The 20,311-nt window shown below is 42.1% G+C and overlaps 1 protein-coding gene across 4 annotated transcripts in view; it reads right to left on the bottom strand.

Annotated features, from left to right (window-relative positions):
- Positions 1-2,821: 2,821 nt before the first annotated feature.
- LOC139750682 (transcriptional adapter 2B-like) overlaps positions 2,822-20,311 on the bottom strand; it is a 64,208-nt gene continuing 46,718 nt past the window's right edge. For all 4 annotated transcript variants that reach the window (XM_071665370.1, XM_071665364.1, XM_071665381.1 and 1 more), the window contains exon 6: positions 2,822-9,236. In XM_071665370.1, coding sequence (XP_071521471.1) covers positions 9,084-9,236 — 153 coding nt within the window. In that variant the 3' untranslated portion in view covers positions 2,822-9,083. The remainder of the gene's footprint in view (positions 9,237-20,311) is intronic.

Raw genomic sequence — 20,311 nt, 5'->3', positions numbered from 1 at the left:
GAGTGAGAAAAGATTGACAAAGAGGACATGTGTGCCAGAGGTGGAGGGAACAAGGAGAGGTGGGAGACCAAATTGGAGGTGGAAGGATGGAGTGAAAAGGATTTTGAGCGATCGGGTTCTGAACATGCAGGAAGGTGAAAGGCGTGCAAGGAACAGAGTGAATTGGAATGATGTGGTATACTGGGGTCGACGTGCTGTCAATGGATTGAACCAGGACATGTTAAGCATCTGGTGTAAACAATGGAAAGTTTTGTGGGGCCTGAATGTGGAAAGGGAGCTGTGGTTTCGGTGCATTACACATGACAGCTAGAGACTGAGTGTGAACGAATGTGGCCTTTGTTGTCTTTTCCTAGCGCTACCTCATGCACATGAGGGGGGAGGGGGTTGTTATTTCATGTGTGGCGGGGTGGCGATGGGAATTAATAAAGGCAGACAGTATGAATTATGTACATGTGTATATATGTACATGTCTGTGTGTGTATATATATGTATACGTTGAGATGTATAGGTATGTATATTTGTGTGTGTGGACGTGTATGTATATACATGTGTATGTGGGTGGGTTGGGCCATTCTTTCGTCTGTTTCCTTGCGCTACCTCGCTAACGCAGGAGACAGCGACAAAGCAAAATAAATAAATAAATAAATATCTTCCACCTCCAATTTGGTATCCTGCTTTTCCTTGTTCCTGCCACCTCTGACACATATCCTCTTTGTCAACCTTTCCTTACTTATTCTCTCCATATGTCTAGACAACCTCTTCTGCTCTCTCAACCACACTCTCAACCACATACACATCTCTCTTACACTTTAATATCTTACACAATCAAACCACCTCACATCACATTTTGTCCTCAAACATTTTATTTCTAACACATCCACCCTCCTCCACACAACCATATCTAAAGCCTATGCCTCATAACCTTAAAATATTGTTGGAACTACTAATACTTAGAACATATCCATTTTTTCTCTCAGAAATAATGATCTCTCTTTCCAGACATTCTTCATCACTCCCACAACCTTTGCCCCCTCCCCCACCCTATGACTCACTTCTGCTTCTATGGTTCCATTCGCTGCTAAGTCCACTCCCAGACATCTAAAACACTTCAACCCCTACAATTTTTCTCCATTCAAACTTATATCTCAACTAACTTGTCCTTCAACCATGCTGAACCTAATAACCTTGTTCTTATTCACATGTAATCTCAACTTTCTCCTTTCACACACTTTTCCAAATTGTCAGCAACTTCTGCAGTTTCTCACTCAAATCAGCCACCAGTGCTGCATCATCGGCAAACAACAATTAACTCACTTGCTAGGCCCTCTCATCCCCAACAGACTGCATACTCTCCTCTCTCTCTCTCCAAAATTCTTGCATTTACCTCTAAAAAATGCGAGATAGGGGAGATAGGGGAGAAAGAATACTTCCCACGTATTCCCTGCGTGTCGTAGAAGGCAACTAAAAGGGGAGGGAGCGGGTGGCTGGAAATCCTCCCCTCTCGTTTTTTTTTAATTTTCCAAAAGAAGGAACAGAGAAGGGAGCCAGGTGAGGATTTTCCCTCTAAGGCCCAGTCCTCTGTTCTTAACGCTACCTCGCAAATGCGGGAAATGGCGAATCGTATGAAAAAAAAAAAAAAAAATACATAAGTACACATATGTAAGTAGGAGAGATGGCCAGAGAGCGTTATTGGATTACGTGTTAACTGACAGGCGCGTGAAAGAGAGACTTTTGGATGTTAATGTGCTGAGAGGTGCAACTGGGGGGATGTCTGATCAATATCTTGTGGAGGCTAAGGTGAAGATTTGTATGGGTTTTCAGAAAAGAAGAGTGAATGTTGGGGTGAAGAGGGTGGTGAGAGTAAGTGAGCTTGGGAAGGAGACTTGTGTGAGGAAGTACCAGGAGAGACTGAGTACAGAATGGAAAAAGGTGAGAACAATGGAAGTAAGGGGAGTGAGGGAGGAATGGGATGTATTTAGGGAATCAGTGATGGATTGCGCAAAAGATGCTTATGGCATGAGAAGAGTGGGAGGTGGGTTGATTAGAAAGGGTAGTGAGTGGTGGGATGAAGAAGTAAGATTATTAGTGAAAGACAAGAGAGAGGCATTTGGATGATTTTTGCTGGGAAAAAATGCAGTTGAGTGGGAAATGTATAAAAGAAAGAGACAGGAGGTCAAGAGAAAGGTGCAAGAGGTGAAAAAGAGGGCAAATGAGAGTTGGGGTGAGAATCATTAAATTTTAGGGAGAATAAAAAGATGTTCTGGAAGGAGGTAAATAAAGTGCGTAAGACAAGGGAGCAAATAGGAACTTCAGTGAAGGGCGCAAATGGGGAGGTGATAACAAGTAGTGGTGATGTGAGGAGATGGAGTGAGTATTTTGAAGGTTTGTTCAATGTGTTTGATGATAGAGTGGCAGATATAGGGTGTTTTGGTCGAGGTGGTGTGCAAAGTGAGAGGGTTAGGGAAAATGATTTGGTAAACAGAGAAGAGGTAGTAAAAGCTTTGCGGAAGATGAAAGCCGGCAAGGCAGCAGGTTTGGATGGTATTGCAGTGGAATTTGTTAAAAAAGGGGGTGACTATTGTTGACTGGTTGGTAAGGTTATTTAATGTATGTATGACTGATGGTGAGGTGCCTGAGGATTGGCGGAATGCTTGCATAGTGCCACTATACAAAGGCAAACAGGATAAGAGTGAGTGCTCAAATTACAGAGGTATAAGTTTGTTGAGTATTCCTGGTAAATTATATGGGAGGGTATTGATTGAGAGGGTGAAGGCATGTACAGAGCATCAGATTGGGGAAGAGCAGTGTGGTTTCAGAAGTGGTAGAGGATGTGTGGATCAGGTGTTTGCTTTGAAGAATGTATGTGAGAAATACTTAGAAAAGCAAATGGATTTGTATGTAGCATTTATGGATCTGGAGAAGGCATATGATAGAGTTGATAGAGATGCTCTGTGGAAGGTATTAGGAATATATGGTGTGGGAGGCAAGTTGTTAGAAGCAGTGAAAAGTTTTTATCGAGGATGTAAGGCATGTGTACGTGTAGGAAGAGAGGAAAGTGATTGGTTCTCAGTGAATGTAGGTTTGCGGCAGGGGTGTGTGATGTCTCCATGGTTGTTTAATTTGTTTATGGATGGGGTTGTTAGGGAGGTGAATGCAGGAGTTTTGGAAAGAGGGGCAAAAATGAAGTCTGTTGTGAATGAGAGAGCTTGGGAAGTGAGTCAGTTGTTGTTCGCTGATGATACAGCGCTGGTGGCTGATTCATGTGAGAAACTGCAGAAGCTGGTGGCTGAGTTTGGTAAAGTGTGTGAAAGAAGAAAGTTAAGAGTAAATGTGAATAAGAGCAAGGTTATTAGGTACAGTAGGGTTGAGGGTCAAGTCAATTGGGTGGTAAGTTTGAATGGAGAAAAACTGGAGGAAGTAAAGTGTTTTAGATATCTGGGAGTGGATCTGGCAGCGGATGGAACCATGGAAGCAGAAGTGAATCAAGGGTGGGGGAGGGGGCGAAAATCCTGGGAGCCTTGAAGAATGTGTGGAAGTCGAGAACATTATCTCGGAAAGCAAAAATGGGTATGTTTGAAGGAATAGTGGTTCCAACAATGTTGTATGGTTGCGAGGCGTGGGCTATGGATAGAGTTGTGTGCAGGAGGGTGGATGTGCTGGAAATGAGATGTTTGAGGACAATGTGTGGTGTGAGGTGGTTTGATCGAGTAAGTAATGTAAGGGTAAGAGAGATGTGTGGAAATAAAAAGAGCACGGTTGAGAGAGCAGAAAAGGGTGTTTTGAAATGGTTTGGGCACATGGAGAGAATGAGTGAGGAAAGATTGACCAAGAGGATATATGAGTCGGAGGTGGAGGGAACGAGGAGAAGTGGGAGACCAAATTGGAGGTGGAAAGACGGAGTGAAAAAGATTTTGTGTAATCGGGGCCTGAACATGCAGGAGGGTGAAAGGAGGGCAAGGAATAGAGTGAATTGGATCGATGTGGTATACCGGGGTTGACGTGCTGTCAGTGGATTGAATCAGGGCATGTGAAGCATCTGGGGTAAACCATGGAAAGTTGTGTGGGGCCTGGATGTGGAAAGGGAGCTGTGGTTTCGGGCATTATTGCGTGGCAGCTTAGAGACTGAGTGTGAACAAATGGGGCCTTTGTTGTCTTTTCCTAGTGCTACCTCGCCCACGAGGGGGGAGGGGGAAGGTATTCCATGTGTGGCGAGGTGGCGATGGGAGTGAATGGGGGCAGACAGTGTGAATTGTGTGCATGGGTATATATGTATGTGTCTGTGTATGTATATATATGTGTACATTGAGATGTATAGGTATGTATATTTGCGTGTGTGGATGTGTGTGTGTATACATTGTGCATGGGGGTGGGTTGGGCCATTTCTTTCGTTTGTTTCCTTGCGCTACCTCGCAAACGCGGGAGACAGCGACAAAGCAAAATAAGAAATAAATAAATACCTCTAAAACCACCCCCTCCATTATTCTATCTTTTAGAAACTGATATACAAGAAGAAGGGGGTTTCTAGCACCAGCTCCAACCCACTTTAGTTGCCTTCTACAATACACAGAATGTGTGAAAAATACTTACAAAAAAGGATGGATCTGTATGAGGCATTTATGAATCTGGGGAAAGCATAGGATAGGGTTGATAGCAATGTTTTGTGGATGGTCTTAAGAATATTCACTGCGGGAGGTAAGCTGCTAGAAGTAAAGAGAAGCTTTTATCAAGGGTGTATGGCATGTGTGCAAGTAAGGCGAGAAGAGTATATGGTTCCTAGAAAAGGATGGTCTGCAGCAGGGTGATGAGATGTCACCATGATTGTTCAATTTGTTTATGGATGGGGTGTTGAGGGAGGTAAATATGAGTCTTGGAGAAAGGGGCGAGTATGCAGTCTGTGGGAGATTAGAGGGCCTGGGAAGCGAGTCTGTTATTGTTTGCTGTTGATAAATTACTAGTGGTGGATTAGAGTGATGAACTACGAAGTTGGTGACTGAGTTTGAGAGTGTAAATGGAGAAAATTGAGTGAATTTGAATAAAAGCAAGGATATTAGGTTTAGTAGGGTTAAGGGACAGGGTAGTTGTGGTGCGAGTTTGAATGGAGAAAATTGGAGAAAAAAGTGTTTAGAAGTGGACATGGCAGTGAATGGAAAAATGGAAGCAAAAGTGAGTCATAGGGTGGGGAAGGGGGGTAAAGGTTCTGAAAGTGCTTGAAAATGTGTGGAAAAGAGAGAATGTTATCTGGGAAGGCAAAAACAGGTATGTCTGAAGAAACAGTAGTCCCAAAAATATCATTACTGTGAGGAATAGGCTATAGATAAAGATGTGCAGAGGAGGCTGGATGTGTTGGAAATGAAACGTTTGAGGATGATATGAGGTGTGAGATCGTTTGATCAAGTTAGTAATAAAAGGTAAAATAGATATGTGGATATAAAAAGTGTGGTTGAGAGTGTAGAAAAAGGGTGTGCCAAAATGGTTTCAGCATATGGAAAGAATGAGTGAGGAAAGTGACGAAGAGGATATATGTGTTAGAAGCAGAAGGAAAAAAGAGACAGAGAAGAAATTGGAAATGGAAAGATGGAGTGAAAAAGATTCTCAGCATTTGGGACCTGAACATGCAAGAGGGTGAAAGGAGTGCACAGGATAGAGCAAATTAGAATGCGGTATGCTGGGGTCAATGTGCTGAACCAGAGCATCCAGGGTAAACCCTGGAAGGTCTTTTGGTCCTGGTAGTGGATACAGAGCTGTGGTTTTGATGCATTACATGTGACAGTTAGAGAATGGATGTGAGCGGAAGTGGCCTGTCTTCATCTGTTCCTGGCACTACTTCGCTGACATGGGAAAAGTGATCAAGTATGAAAAAAATGGAAATGGTGAAAAGCTTGTGGAACTATATGCTGAAAAAAGACTGGTAACTGGGAATACCTAGTTTAAAAGGGACTTATATAGGTACATGTATGTGCACATGAATGATGGTCTGTGGGCATTACTGAATTACATAATAATTGATAGGCATGTGAAAGAGATATTTTTAGATGTAAATGTGCTGAGAGGGATGTCCGATTACTACCTTGTGGAGCAAGGGTGAAGATTTCTAGAGCTTTTTTCTGGAAAAGAGAAATATTACTGGTGAGATGTGAGTGGTGAAAGCAAGTGAGCATGGAAAAGTGACTTGTGTGAAGAAATATCAGGAAAGATTGAGTGGAGAATAGCAAAAGGTGAAAGCAAATAAAGCTAAGGGAGTGGATGAGGACTGGGAAATGTTTAGGAAAGCAGTGCTGGGATGTGAAAGGAGGGAGGTGAGAAGATTAGAAAGGGTAGTAAGTGATGGGATGGAGAAGTAAAATTGTTAGTGAAAGAGAAAAAAGAGGCACTTGAGTGGTACATAAGGAAAGGAGTGTAAGCAACTTGGAGATGTATAAGAAAAAGCAGCAGGAGGTAAAGAGGAAGGTACAAGGGTTAGAAAAGAGGGAAAATGAGAGTTAGGATGAGTGAGTATCAGTAAACTTGAGGGAGAATAAGATATTTTGGAAGGGGATTAATAATGAGAAAAACAAGAAACCAAATGAGAACATCGATAAAGGGGGCACGGGAGGAAGTGGTAACAGGCAGTGATGAAGTGAGGAGGAGGAGGAGTAATTATTTTGAAGGAATGTTTAATGAGTTTGATGATAGGGTGGTAGATGTAGGGTGTTTGAGTAAGGGTGGTATGGGAAGTGAGAGTTATCAAGAGTGGTTTGGTGAAGAAAGATGGGTGGCAAAAGCTTTAAATAAGATGGAAAGTGGTAAGGCATTGAAGTGGATGACACTGCAACTGAATTTCATAAGAAAGGGGAGGACTGTGTTGCTGAATGGTTAGTTGGGATTTTCAATGTATGTATGTATCATAATGAGGTGCCTCAGGATTGGCAGAATGCATAAATAGTGCCACTGTAGGCAAGGGGAATAAAGGTAAGTTCTCAAACTACAGAAGTATATAAATCCAATGAGTGTCCCTGCTAAGCTGTCTGTGAGAGTAGTGAGTAGTAGGTAGTAGTTAGAAGGCAGTCCATGACCAGGAGGTATACTACCAGTACTATCCGCCTGGGTATCATGAGGGTTAGTGACAGCTGCGTAGTAAGCGAGCACTTCAATGGACGTCAAGCTGCACTTCTCTGACCCAGGTAGCAGTCTTTTCTTTCTGCCTCACCCACATGTGGACTACTGACATTCTGCCCACAAACATCAATCTCTCTGTGTCACACATAACACTTGACAAAACTTAACTCAAACAGCACATTCATCATAACTCTACATTTTCCTGTGATGAGTGCTATATCCTAGCCCTACCTTTTGGCAAAATAGTATGAGCAATAGATAAAGGTAGTAGGAAGGAACATTTAGGAAGGAGCATTAGGTAGAAATATTAGGTAGATGTAGTAGTAGGAACATTAGGCAGGAGCATTAGGTAGTAGTAGTAGTCAAAAAGAACATTAGGTGGGAGCCTCTGCATGCAGTGTGCTGGACTTGCCTTCTGCCAGTGGGCTGTTAAGGGTGAGGACTAAAGGCTAAGATGCAGCACTAGAGTTCACTAGTTATGGAGACTCTATTGCTGTAGCCAACCCCTTAAGGGAGTTCCAGAAAAGAGCAGGCATCAGAGGTACAGATAGATGGATAGATAGATAGATAGATAGATAGACAGATAGATAGATAGATAGATATATAAATAGATAGATATAGATAGACAGATAGATAGACAGATATATAGCAAGTGAGAAGGTGAAGGTGTGAACAGAGCATCAGACTGGGTAGCAACAGTGTGGTTTCAGAAGTGGTAAAGGACGTTTGGAACAGTTGTTTGTTTTAAAGACTGGGTGTGAAGAAGTTAAATAAACAGACTGATTGGAATGTGGCATGTATGGATCTGGAGAAAGCATATGATAGGGTTGACAGAGATGCCTTTCTGTAAGTCTTAAGAATATATGGTGTGGGAGGAAAGCTGCTAGAAGCAGAGAAGTTTTTATCAGGAGTGTAAGGCATGCGTACAAGCAGGAAGAGAGGATAGTGAAAGGTTCTATGTGTAGGTTGGTGTGCAGCAGGGGTGTGTGATGTCACCATGGCTGTTTAATCAGTGTATGAATGTGATGGTGAGAAAGGTAAATGCGAGAGTCTTGGAGAAATGGGTGACTATATGCAGTCTATTTGGAATGAGAGGGCCGGGGAAGTGAGTCAGTTATTGTTTACCGAAGACTGATCACTGGTGGCAGATTCGAGTGAGAAACTGCAGGATGAGTGTGTGAAAGAGGAAGTCGAGAGTATATGTAAAGAAAAGCAAGGTTATTAGGTTTAATAAGGTTGAGGGACAAGTTAGACTGGGTGTGAGTCTGAATGGAGAAAAATTGGAGGGAGTGAAGTCTTTTAGGTACCTGGAAAAGGACATGGCAACAAGTGGAACCATGGAGGAAGATGTAACTCATAAGGCAAATGAGGGGGCAAAGGTTCTGGGAGCATTAAAGAATGTGTGGAAAGAGAGAACATTATCTGGAAGAGCAAAATTGGGGACGTCTGAAGGCATAGTAGTCCCAGCAATATCACATGGATGTGAGGCACTGGCAACAGATGAGGATGTGTGGAGGAAGGTTGATGTGTTATAATGAAATGTCTGAGGACAATATGTGGCTTGAGGTGGTATGATTGAATTAGTAAGGGAGATGTCATAATAAAAAGAGTGTGGTTGAGAAAGATGAAAAGGATATGCTGATATGGTATGGTCACATGAAAAGAATGAGTGAGGAAAGGCTGACAAAGAGGATATGCATGTCAGAAGTGGAGAGAACAAGAAGGGGGAGATCAAACTGGAGATAGGAGGATGGAGTGAAAAAGATTTTGGGTGATCACAGCCTGAACATGAAGGAAGGTGAAAGGCATGCATGAGATGAGTAAATTGGGCTGAGCAGGCACAGTGGTGATCAAGTGTTACTCAAAAGATACGAGTAAGAAAGTACATATGCAAAAAGGGAGATAATGTGATGAATTCAACAAAGTAACAAGAACAAGCACTGAAGAAAATCTTTCACAGAACAATCAACTTTGTAGGATTGAGTATATCATCTGCTTTTACAAATGAGAGATTTGATATAATTTACATTTATAAATATATTAATAACCTGAGCAAGTTTGAGGGCCATGTCAATGTCTTCATCATCAACTGGGTGAATGAAGAGAGGTGCTATAGTCGCTTCTGCATCATTGTCCCACTCCTGAAAAGAGAAATAGTGTTAAACATGAGAAACAAATATTCCATGAAAACACTCAATGCTGTGTGTTTCACATTATCTCTCTGATCTCTTTATGTCACAATAAAAATGCATGGTTTTCTGGTCAGCTAATAAAAAATCCTACATCTCTTGAGACTGCCGCAAATTAATCTATGACAATCTAAGGGTAACATTCTCTGAAGCAAAAGTTTATTTCCTGATTTCCTTGTCTGAATGGACCATTCTCTTAACTGCTGCTTATATAATTTTCCTCAATGACATAAAAAGAAAACTGCCTAACCAATAAAATTTGCATGTAGTCCATCCTAATTTACCTCTACACTAAGTACCACAGACACTGTAAGTCAACCAAACCATCAATTAGCAATCAATTCTTGCAGGACCACCAAACTTCTGAAAAGGGGAGGGACCATCTAATCTCATATAATATCAACTACTGTAAAGCTACCAAACCCTCTAAAAAGGGGAAGGACCAACAATTCAAAGATTCAAGTACTGAAGGTTGAAAAATCTTTTCTCCAAGGAGTTACCCCACACACATGAGAGAGATTCTGTTTGATATCTTGATGACAAACAGGGTTTGGTCAGAGATGAAGACATACAGATAGGTCTAGAAAATGGCAAATGCCATCCAAATTTTGACATATGTCAACTGTTGCAAGTAAGATATCTCAACTAAAAATAAATCTATATTTACTTATCATACTTAATCGCTGCTTCTCGCATCAGCGAGGTAGCGCCAGGAAACAGACGAAGAATAGCCCATCCGTTCATATGCACATATATATACATAAACGCCCATACATGCACATATACATACATATACATATGAATATAAACACATATACATACATATACATACACATTTATTTTTCATTTATTATACTTTGTTGGTCTCTCGCATTAGTGATGCAGTGCAAGGAAACAGATGAAAGAAAGGCCTAACCCACCCACAGACACATGTATATACATACACACCCACATATGCACATATATATTCCTATACATTTCAATGCATACATACACATACATACACAGACATATACATATATACACATGTACATATTCATACTTGCTGCCCTCATCCATTCCCATCAACACCCCGCCACACATGAAATGGCACCCCCCTCACCCCACGTGCGCACGAGGTGGCACTAAGAAAAGACAACAAAGACCACACTCGTTCACAGAGTCTCTAGCTGTCAGGTGTAATGCACCGAAACCACAGATCCCTTTCCACATCCAGGACACACAAAACTTTCCATGGTTAACCCCAGATGTTTCACATGCCCTGGTTCAATCCACTGACAGCATGTCGACCCCAGTATACCACATCGTTCCACTTCACTCTATTCCTTGTACACCATTCACCCTCCTGCATGTTCAGGCCATCGCTCAAAATCTTTTTCACTCCAACCTTCCATCTCCAATTTGGTCTCCCAATTCTCCTCTTTCCCTCCACCTCTGACAAATACAAAGACATATACATACATTTTCTTTTTTTTTTTTTTTTTGCTTTGTCGCTGTCTCCCGCGTTTGCGAGGTAGCGCAAGGAAACAGATGAAAGAAATGGCCCAACCCAACCCCATACACATGTATATACATACGTCCACACACGCAAATATACATACCTACACAGCTTTCCATGGTTTACCCCAGACGCTTCACATGCCCTGATTCAATCCACTGACAGCACGTCAACCCCGGTATACCACATCGCTCCAATTCACTCTATTCCTTGCCCTCCTTTCACCCTCCTGCATGTTCAGGCCCCGATCACACAAAATCTTTTTCACTCCATCTTTCCACCTCCAATTTGGTCTCCCTCTTCTCCTCGTTCCCTCCACCTCCGACACATATATCCTCTTGGTCAATCTTTCCTCACTCATTCTCTCCATGTGCCCAAACCATTTCAAAACACCCTCTTCTGCTCTCTCAACCATGCTCTTTTTATTTCCACACATCTCTCTTACCCTTACGTTACTTACTCGATCAAACCACCTCACACCACACATTGTCCTCAAACATCTCATTTCCAGCACATCCATCCTCCTGCGCACCACTCTATCCATAGCCCACGCCTCGCAACCATACAACATTGTTGGAACCACTATTCCTTCAAACATACCCATTTTTGCTTTCCGAGATAATGTTCTCGACTTCCACACATTCTTCAAGGCCCCCAGGATTTTCGCCCCCTCCCCCACCCTATGATTCACTTCCGCTTCCATGGTTCCATCCGCTGCCAGATCCACTCCCAGATATCTAAAACATACATACACCGACATATTCATACATGCTTGCCTTCATCCATTCCCGGCACTACCCTGCCCCACAGGAAACAGCATCACTACCCCCTGCTTCAGCAAGGTAGCGCCAAGAAAACAGACAAAAAAGGCCACATTCGTTCTCACTTAAGTCTGTAGCTGTCACGTATAATGCACCAAAACCACAGCTCCCTATCCACATCCAGGCACCACAGACCTTTCCATACTTTACCCTAGACATTTCACATGCCCTGGTCAGTCCATTGACAGCACATCAACCCTGGTATATCATATCATTCCAATTCACTCTATTCCATGCACGCCTCTCACCCTCCTGTATGTTCAGGCCCCAATCGCTCAAAATCGTTTTCATTCCATCCTTCCATGTGCTCTCCCGCTTCTTGTTCCCTCCACTTCTGACACGTATGTCCTCTTTGTCAATCTTTCCTCACTCATTCTCTCCATATGTCCAAACCATTTCAGCACACCCTCTTCTGCTCTCTCAACCACACACTTTTAATTTCCACACATCTCTCTTACCCTTACATTACCTACTCTATCGAACCACCTCACACCACATATTGTCCTCAAACATTTCATTTCAAGCACATCCACCCTCCTCCATACAATCCTATGTATAGCTCATACCTCAAAACCATGTAACATTGTTGGAACTACTATTCCTTCAAACATACCCAGTTTTGCTCCACGAGATACGTCCTCTCCTTCCACACATTCGTCATCACTCCCAGAACCTTCACCTCCTCCCCCACCATGACTAACTTCCACTTCCATGGTTCCATCCACTGCTAAGTCCATTCCCAAATATCTAAAACACTCCACTTCCTCCAATTTTTTCTCCAATAAATCTTATATCCCAAATAACTTGATCCTCAACCCTACTGAACCTAATGAACTTGCTCTTATTCACATTCACTTTAAACTTTCTCCTTTCACACACTAATCATTCTCAACTTCTCCTTTCACACACTTTTCCAAACTCAGTTCTCACCCGAATCAGCTGTCAGAGCTGTTTTATCAACAAACAACAACTGACTCACTTCCCAGGCCCTCTCATCCACAACCAAATGCATACTTGCCCCTCCCTCCAAAACTCTTGCATTTACCTCCCTAACCACCTCATCCATTAACAAATCAAACAACCATGGGGACATCATAAACCCCTCCCGCAAACCAACATTCACTGGAAACAAATCACTCTCCTCTCTTCCTACTTGTACACATGTCTTACATCCTTGGTAAAAGCTTTTCACTGCTTCTAGCAACTTACCTCCCACACCATATACTCTTAAAACCTTCTGCAAAGCATCTCTGTCAACCCTATCATATGCCTTCTCCAGATCCATAAATACTACATACAAATCCATTTTTCTAAGTATTTCTCACATACACTCTTCAAAGCAAACACCTGATCCACACACCCTCCACCACTTCTGAAATCACAATGCTCCTCCATAATCTAATGCTCTGCACATGCCTTTACCCTCTCAATCAATATCCTACCAAATAATTCCCAGGAATACTCAACAAACTTATGCCTCAATAGTTTGAACAATCACCTTTATCCCTTTTGCCTTTGTACAATGGCACTATGCCATTCTGCCAATCCATACATACATTGAATATCCTTACCAACCAGTCAAGAACACAGTCACCTCCTCTTTTAATAAATTCCACTGCAATACCATCCAAACCCATTGCCTTGCAGGCTTTTATCTTACACAAAGCTTTCACTACCTCTTCTCTGTTCACCAAACCATTCTCCCTAACCCACTCACTTCGCACACCACCCCAACCAAAACACCCTATATCTGCCACTCTATCATCAAACACATTCAACATACCTTCAAAATACTCACTCTTTCTCCTTCTCACTTCATGATTTCTTGTTATTACCTCCCCATTTGCCCCCTTCACTGATGTTCCCATTTGTTCTCTTGTCTTATGCACTTTATTTAGCTCCTTCCAAAACATCTTTTTTAACACATAGTCACCATTTCCCACATTAACGTGGTAGTGTTAAGAACAGAGAATTGGGCTTTAGAGGGGATATCCTCACTTGGCCCCCTTCTCTGTTCCCTTTTTTGAAAAGTAAAAAACAGGAGAGGAAGATTTCCAGCCTCTCACCCCCTCCCATTTTAGTCATCTTCTATGACATGCAGGGAATACATGGGAAGTATTCTTTCTCCCTCATCTCCATGGATTAAAAATCTTTTTGTTCTCCCTAAAATCTATCAATTCTCTCTCACCCCAACTCTCTTTTGCCCTCTTTTCACCTCTTGCACCTTTCTCTTGACCTCTTACTGCTTTCTTTTTTACATCTCCCAGTCATTTGCACTACTTCCTTGCATGTACTGTACAAACGCCTCTCTCTTCTCTTTCACTAACAACCTTACTTCTACGTCCCATCACTCACTACCCTTTCTAATCTGCCCACCTCTCACTTTCTCATGCCATACACATCTTTTGCACAAGCCATCACTGCTTCCCTATATACATCCCATTTCTCACCCACTTCCCTCACGTCATTTGCTCTCACCTTTTGCCACTCTACACTCAATCTCTCCTGGTAATTCCTCACACAAATCTCCTTTCCAAGCTCACTTACTCTCACCACTCTTTTTCCTTCAACCTTCTCTCTTCTCTTCTGGAAACCTCTACAAATCTTCACCTTCGACTCCACAAGATAGTGATCAGACATCCCTCCAGGTGGCCCTCTCAGCACATTAACATCCAAAAGTCTCTCTTTTACATGCCTATCAATCAACAAAATCCAATAATGCCCTTTGACCATCTCTCCTGCTCACATATGTATACTTGCATATATCTCTCTTTTTAAACCAGGTATTCCCAATCATCAGTCCTTTTTCAGAACACAAATCCACATGCTCTTCACCATTTCCATTTACAACACTAAACACCCCATGTACACCGATTATACCCTCAACTGCCACATTATTCACCTTCACATTTAAATCATTTATCACTATAACCCAGTCTCATGCATCAAAGCTGCTAACACTCACTCAGCTACTCCCAAAACACCTGCCTCTCGAGGTCTTCTCTCTCATGACCAGGTGCATAGGCACCAATAATCACCCATCTCTCTCCATCCACTTTTAGTTTTACCAACATCAATCCAGAATTTACCTTCTTACACTATACCACATACTCCCACAACTGCTTCAGGAGTAACGTTACTCCTTCATTAGCTCTTGTCCTCTCACCAACCCCTGACTTTACTCCCAAGACTTTCCCAAGTCACTCTTTTCCTTTACCCTTGAGCTTCATTTCACTCTGAGCCAAAACATCCAGGTTTCTTTCCTCAAACATCACATTCATCCATGTCATTATATTTTGGCATTAAGAGTGACAATGTCAACAGCCTTTCCTTAGCTTGCAGGACAGTGAGTGATTACGATAAGCTTGACAGTCCTTTAGCCAACTGTGTCATTAATGTCATCATTATCAGGGGGTTCTTTCAAACCATAATTATGTATCCCAGCAGTACTCTCAACTGATGATTACTAATATTAAGCAGTTTTTCATTTTTCTTTTCTACCCCTAACACATGTGATAAGTAGAGAGAGCCATGCGGGGGTGATGATGATGTAAAGATGAGAACAAGAGAACAAGAAGAACAAAAATGGAGGGAGAATGATAGAACAGAAAGTGGGGGAGATGATTTTAAACAAAAAATTACTAGTGCATACAACAGTGCACATGGTGTGGGTTGGGAATGACTTGCAGTTGTAAAGTGTTGCAGCTGATCTGGTAGAAATTGGATGGGTGGGCTCTGCTCCTGCCACACTGTAACCAGTCTGTTCGAGGCAATTGCATTCGCCTCTTTAATGATAACTCATCCAGGAGCCTCAAAGCTGTGCTGCTCCATAATGGGAACAAGTACCAGTCTCTTCTCCAGCTCATTCGGTGCACCTTAAAGAATACAATAGTGTCAAGACCTTGCTAGATGCCTTGAAGCATATTAAGTACAGCTGAGAGATCATCATAGACTTCAAAATGGTGGCATTCCTGATGGATCTCCAAGGCAATTTTACCAAGTTTCCCTACTATCTATGCCTTAGGGACAGCAAGGATACTATGGTGCACTACCAAAGGCAGGACTGGCCACGGCGGATTGAATTCTCTGTGGGGATGAACAACTTCAAGTGAAAGCTGCTGGATGACCCCCGGAAGGAGTTAATGCAACTACTGCACATAAAATTAGGCCTCATGAAACAATCTGTCATAGCTCTTGATAAGGAGCCTGTAGTCAAGACTTCCTTCCCTAAGCAGTATGAGGCAAAGGTCAAAGCCAATGTCTTCATCGGCCCACACACATAGAAGATCCTGGAGTGCAAGGATTTCCCCAAGAAGTTCACTAGAAAGGAGAAAGCAGTTTGGTATAGCTTTGTTGAAGTGGTTCGGGGCTTCCTGGGCAATCGCAAGGCCGAAAACTATGTGGAGCTGGTTGAGACTACGGTGAAAAACTACGGCAAAATGGGCTGCAGGACGTCCCTCAAAGTCTATATCCTTGACACTCATCTTGATAAGTTCAAGGAGAACATGGGAGCATATTCGAAGGAGCAAGACAAGCACTTCCACCAGGGATTCTTGAAAGTGGTTTACAGTACAATTGTGAATCTCAAAAAATTACTCACTTCCATGGTTTACCCCAGCCATTTCACATGCCCTGGTTTGGTCCACTGACAGCACATCATTCCAATTCAATCAATCCTGTGCATGCCTTTCACCTGCATCTTCTGGCACTGATCACTCGAAATCTTTTTCATTCCCTCCTTTCAATCTTCAATTTGGTCTCCCATTTCTCCTTGTTCCTTAAACTTCTGACATACATAAATTCTCTATGTTACTCTTTCCTCACTCAATCTCTCCACACGTCCAAACGACTTCTGCACACCTTCTTCATGTCTTTGAACCACTTTCTTTTTATTACCACACATCTCTCTTATCCTTTTATTATGTACTCAATTAAACCAACTTACACCATAAATCATCCAATACATCCATCCTTTTCTGCAAATCCTCATCTATAGCCCATGCCTCACATCCAAATAATATTGCTGGAACTACTGTACCTTCAAATATTTTCATTTTTGCCCTCCCAGATAATGATGCGTCTTTCCACACATTCTTCAACACGCCCAGAACTTTCCTCCCCTCACCCACCCTGTGACTCACTTACACTTCCATGGTCCATTCAATGACATGTCCACATGCCCACTCCCAGGTACCTGAATCACTTCACTTTCTCCAATGTCTTTACTTTCAAATGCACACCTCAACTTACCTGTCCCTTAACCCTGTCAAACCTAACAACCCTGCTTTTATTCACATTTACTCTCATCATCCTCCTCCTTTCATACATACTTCCAAACTCAGCCATCAATTTCTGCAGTTTTTCACTTAAATCTGTCACCTGAGCTGTATCATCAGCAAACAACAACTGACTCACTTCCCAGGCTCTCATCTCCTATAGACTGCATAATCACCCCTCTCTCCAAGAATCTTGCATCTATGTCCCTCACCATAAAAAAAAATCAAACAGCCATGGTAACATGACAAACTCCTGCCACAAACCAGCATTCACTCCAGAGCCAATCACTCTCCTCTCTTCCTCCTCATATATATACGCCTTATATTCTTGATAAAAGCTTCTCTCACTGCTTTTAACAGCTTTCCTCCCACATCATATATTCTTAAGACCTTCCACAAGGCATCACTATCAACCCTCTTAAGACCTTCCACAAGGCACTACTATCAACCCTCTTAAGACCTTCCACAAGGCACCACTACCAACCCTCTTAAGACCTTCCACAAGGCATCACTATCAACCCTCTTAAGACCTTCAACAAGGCACCACTATCAACCCTCTTAAGACCTTCAACAAGGCACCACTATCAACCCTCTTAAGACCTTCCACAAGGCATCACTATCAACCCTGTCACATACTTTTTCCATATCCATGAATCCTCTATCACTTCTGAAACCACATTGTTACTCCCCAATCTGATGCTCTCTACATGCATGAACCCTTTCAATCACTACCCTTCAATATGACCTACCAAGTACACTTAAAAAACTTATAACTCTGCAGTTTAAATGCTCACCTTTATCCCACTAGCCTTTATACACTGGCACTATAATTGCATTTCACCAATCCTTAAGCACCTCACCATGATCACTATGTACACCAAAAATCCTAACTAACCAGTCATTAAAACAGTCACCCTCTTCCTGCAATACCATCCACCCCAGTCTCCTTGCCACATTTCATCTTGCATAAGACTTTCATCAGCTCTTCTCTCTTCCCCAAACCATTCTCCTTGACTTTCTCACTTTGCATACCACCCTGACCCAAACACCCTACATCTCTCCTATCGACAACACATTTAACAGTCTATAAAAATACTCACTCCTTCTCCTCCTCACACCACCCTGTTACCACTTCACTGATGTTCTCATTTGTTCTCTTTTAGCCACACATTATCAACCTCCTTCCAAATCACCTTATTCTCCCTAAGTTCACCAATATTTGCTCATCCCTTTGCCCTCTTTTTCAACCACTGCATCCTCCTATTGACCTCCTGCCATTTTCTCTTATACACCTCCCAATCATCTGTACTCTTCACCTGTAAGTACCACCAGAAGCCTGTCCTTTCTTTTTCATGAGCAAATTTACTTCTTCATACCATCACACACTACCCTTTCCAATCTACCTACCTCCCAACTTTTGCATGCTACATGCATCTCATGCATTACTCACAAGGAAGGAGAGCAAGTGACTAGATTTACAAGAAAGTGGCAGGAGGTCAAGAAAAAAGTGCAGGGGCTGAAAAAGAGGGAAAATGAGAGTTGGGGGATACCAAGTAACAGCAAAATTCAGAGGAAAAGAAAATATTTTGGGAGATTGTGAGTATGAGAAAAACATATGAACAAATAGTGGTGGTAACTAGTAGATATGAAATGAAGAGGAGATGGAGTTAGTATTTTGTAAGCCTGTTTAATGTGTTTGATGATAGGGTGACAGATGCTTGGTGTTTAGGTTAAAGAGCTACACAAACTGAGAGAGTCATGTCAAGTGGTTTGGTGAAAAGAAAAGAGGTTGTGAAAATCTTGCATAAGATGAAATGTGGTAAGGCAGCTGGTATGGATGGTACTTAAGAGAGGGTGACTATTGTTGATATGTTTGTTAGGATTTTCAATGTATGTATCGATCATAGTGAGGTGTCTGACGACTGATGGAATCCCTGGATAGTTCCATTCCATTAAGGTACGGTGAATAAAAGTAAATGTTTGAATTAAAGTGAGGATCAGGAGTTCGCTTTGAAAAATGTGAGATATACTTAAAGAAACAAAAAACTTGTATATGGCATTTATAAACCTGGAGAAAGCGTGATAAGGTTGATTGAAAAGCCTTCTGGAAGGTGTTATGAATTTATAGTGTGCAAGGAAATCTATGCAGAATGAAGAATTTTTATCTAAAGTAGGATGTGTATGCAAGTAGGAAGGAAAGAGGATATGTGGTTCCAGGTGAAAGTGGGTCTACATTAAGGATGAATAATGTCATCATAGCTGTTAAATGTCTGTATGGGAAGAGTGATGAGGGAAGTAAATGCAAGGGTCTTGAAACACAGGTTAGGTATACAGTATGCTTGATGTGGGGGGATCCAGAAGATGAGCAAGTCATTATTTGCAAACAACATGGCTCTAGCAGAACACTCCAGAGATAAACTCTGAAATCTTGTGGCCAAGTCTGAGGAACTTTGTGAAAGAAGGAAGAAGGGGGATGTGAACAAAAGGAAGGTATAGCAGTGCAGCAGCGAGGTAAGACAAGTTGGTTCAAATAGGGAGGTCTTGAATAAGTGAAGTGTTTTAGGTACCAAGGTGTGGACATGGCAACAGAGGGAGCCTTTGAAGTAAAAATGAGATATAGGGTCAGCAGGAGAGGGGCTAAGGTCTTGAGTGCATACAAAAGAACAGATCAGTCTAACAAAGCCAAAAAATGTTATGTTTGAGGGTATAGTTGTCTAAACAGTGTCATCTGGATACAGCTTTAATCTTGAAAGTTATATAAATGAAGAGGCAGGTTGTGTGTAAAAATGAAATGCCTGAGGATGACACATGGTCTGAGGCATATTGGGTGAGCTTACAATGACGGTGTAAGAATGGGGTGTACAAGTCACATGAGGAGAAAGCAAGGGGAAGGAGACAAACAAGATGGATGGATAGAGTGAAATAGGTTTCTGCGTATGAGAGCCTGAACATTCAGCAAGTTTAAAGGCATGCATGAGACAGAATGAACCGAAGGGATTATGAATATGGAGGAAGCATGCTGTCATCATGCTGCAATAGGGAATGTGAAGCTCTCAAGGGGAAACCATGAAAAATCCTGTGAGACCTAGCCATGGATGGGAGGTGTTGGACTCAGTGCACCATAAATGATGAGTTGAGAGAGGAAATGTGCAAATGATGCCATCATTTGTTCCATTCAGATAATACTTCACCTAAATGAATAAGCTGAAGCATTTACTGTATCTGTGAAAAAAACTATCAAACACCTACAATCAATAATCAATAAACCATATTTCCTTATAAGTGACTGTCACTGATCAAGAAAAACAAACATATCCTGCAAAAAAATAATGCAGTAGGTCTAAACACTGAAAAAGTGGTAGACTAACCAGCATGGGTAGCAGGCATACTTATTCACGAACGTTCACCTGTAACCTGAGGTCTGCTACCTTA

The sequence above is a fragment of the Panulirus ornatus genome, chromosome 1 (genome assembly GCF_036320965.1).
Source record: "Panulirus ornatus isolate Po-2019 chromosome 1, ASM3632096v1, whole genome shotgun sequence".
Classification (NCBI taxonomy): Eukaryota; Metazoa; Arthropoda; class Malacostraca; order Decapoda; family Palinuridae; genus Panulirus; species Panulirus ornatus.
The sequence above is the reverse complement of the archived record's forward strand: the minus strand, read 5'-3'. Positions and strand labels throughout refer to the sequence as shown.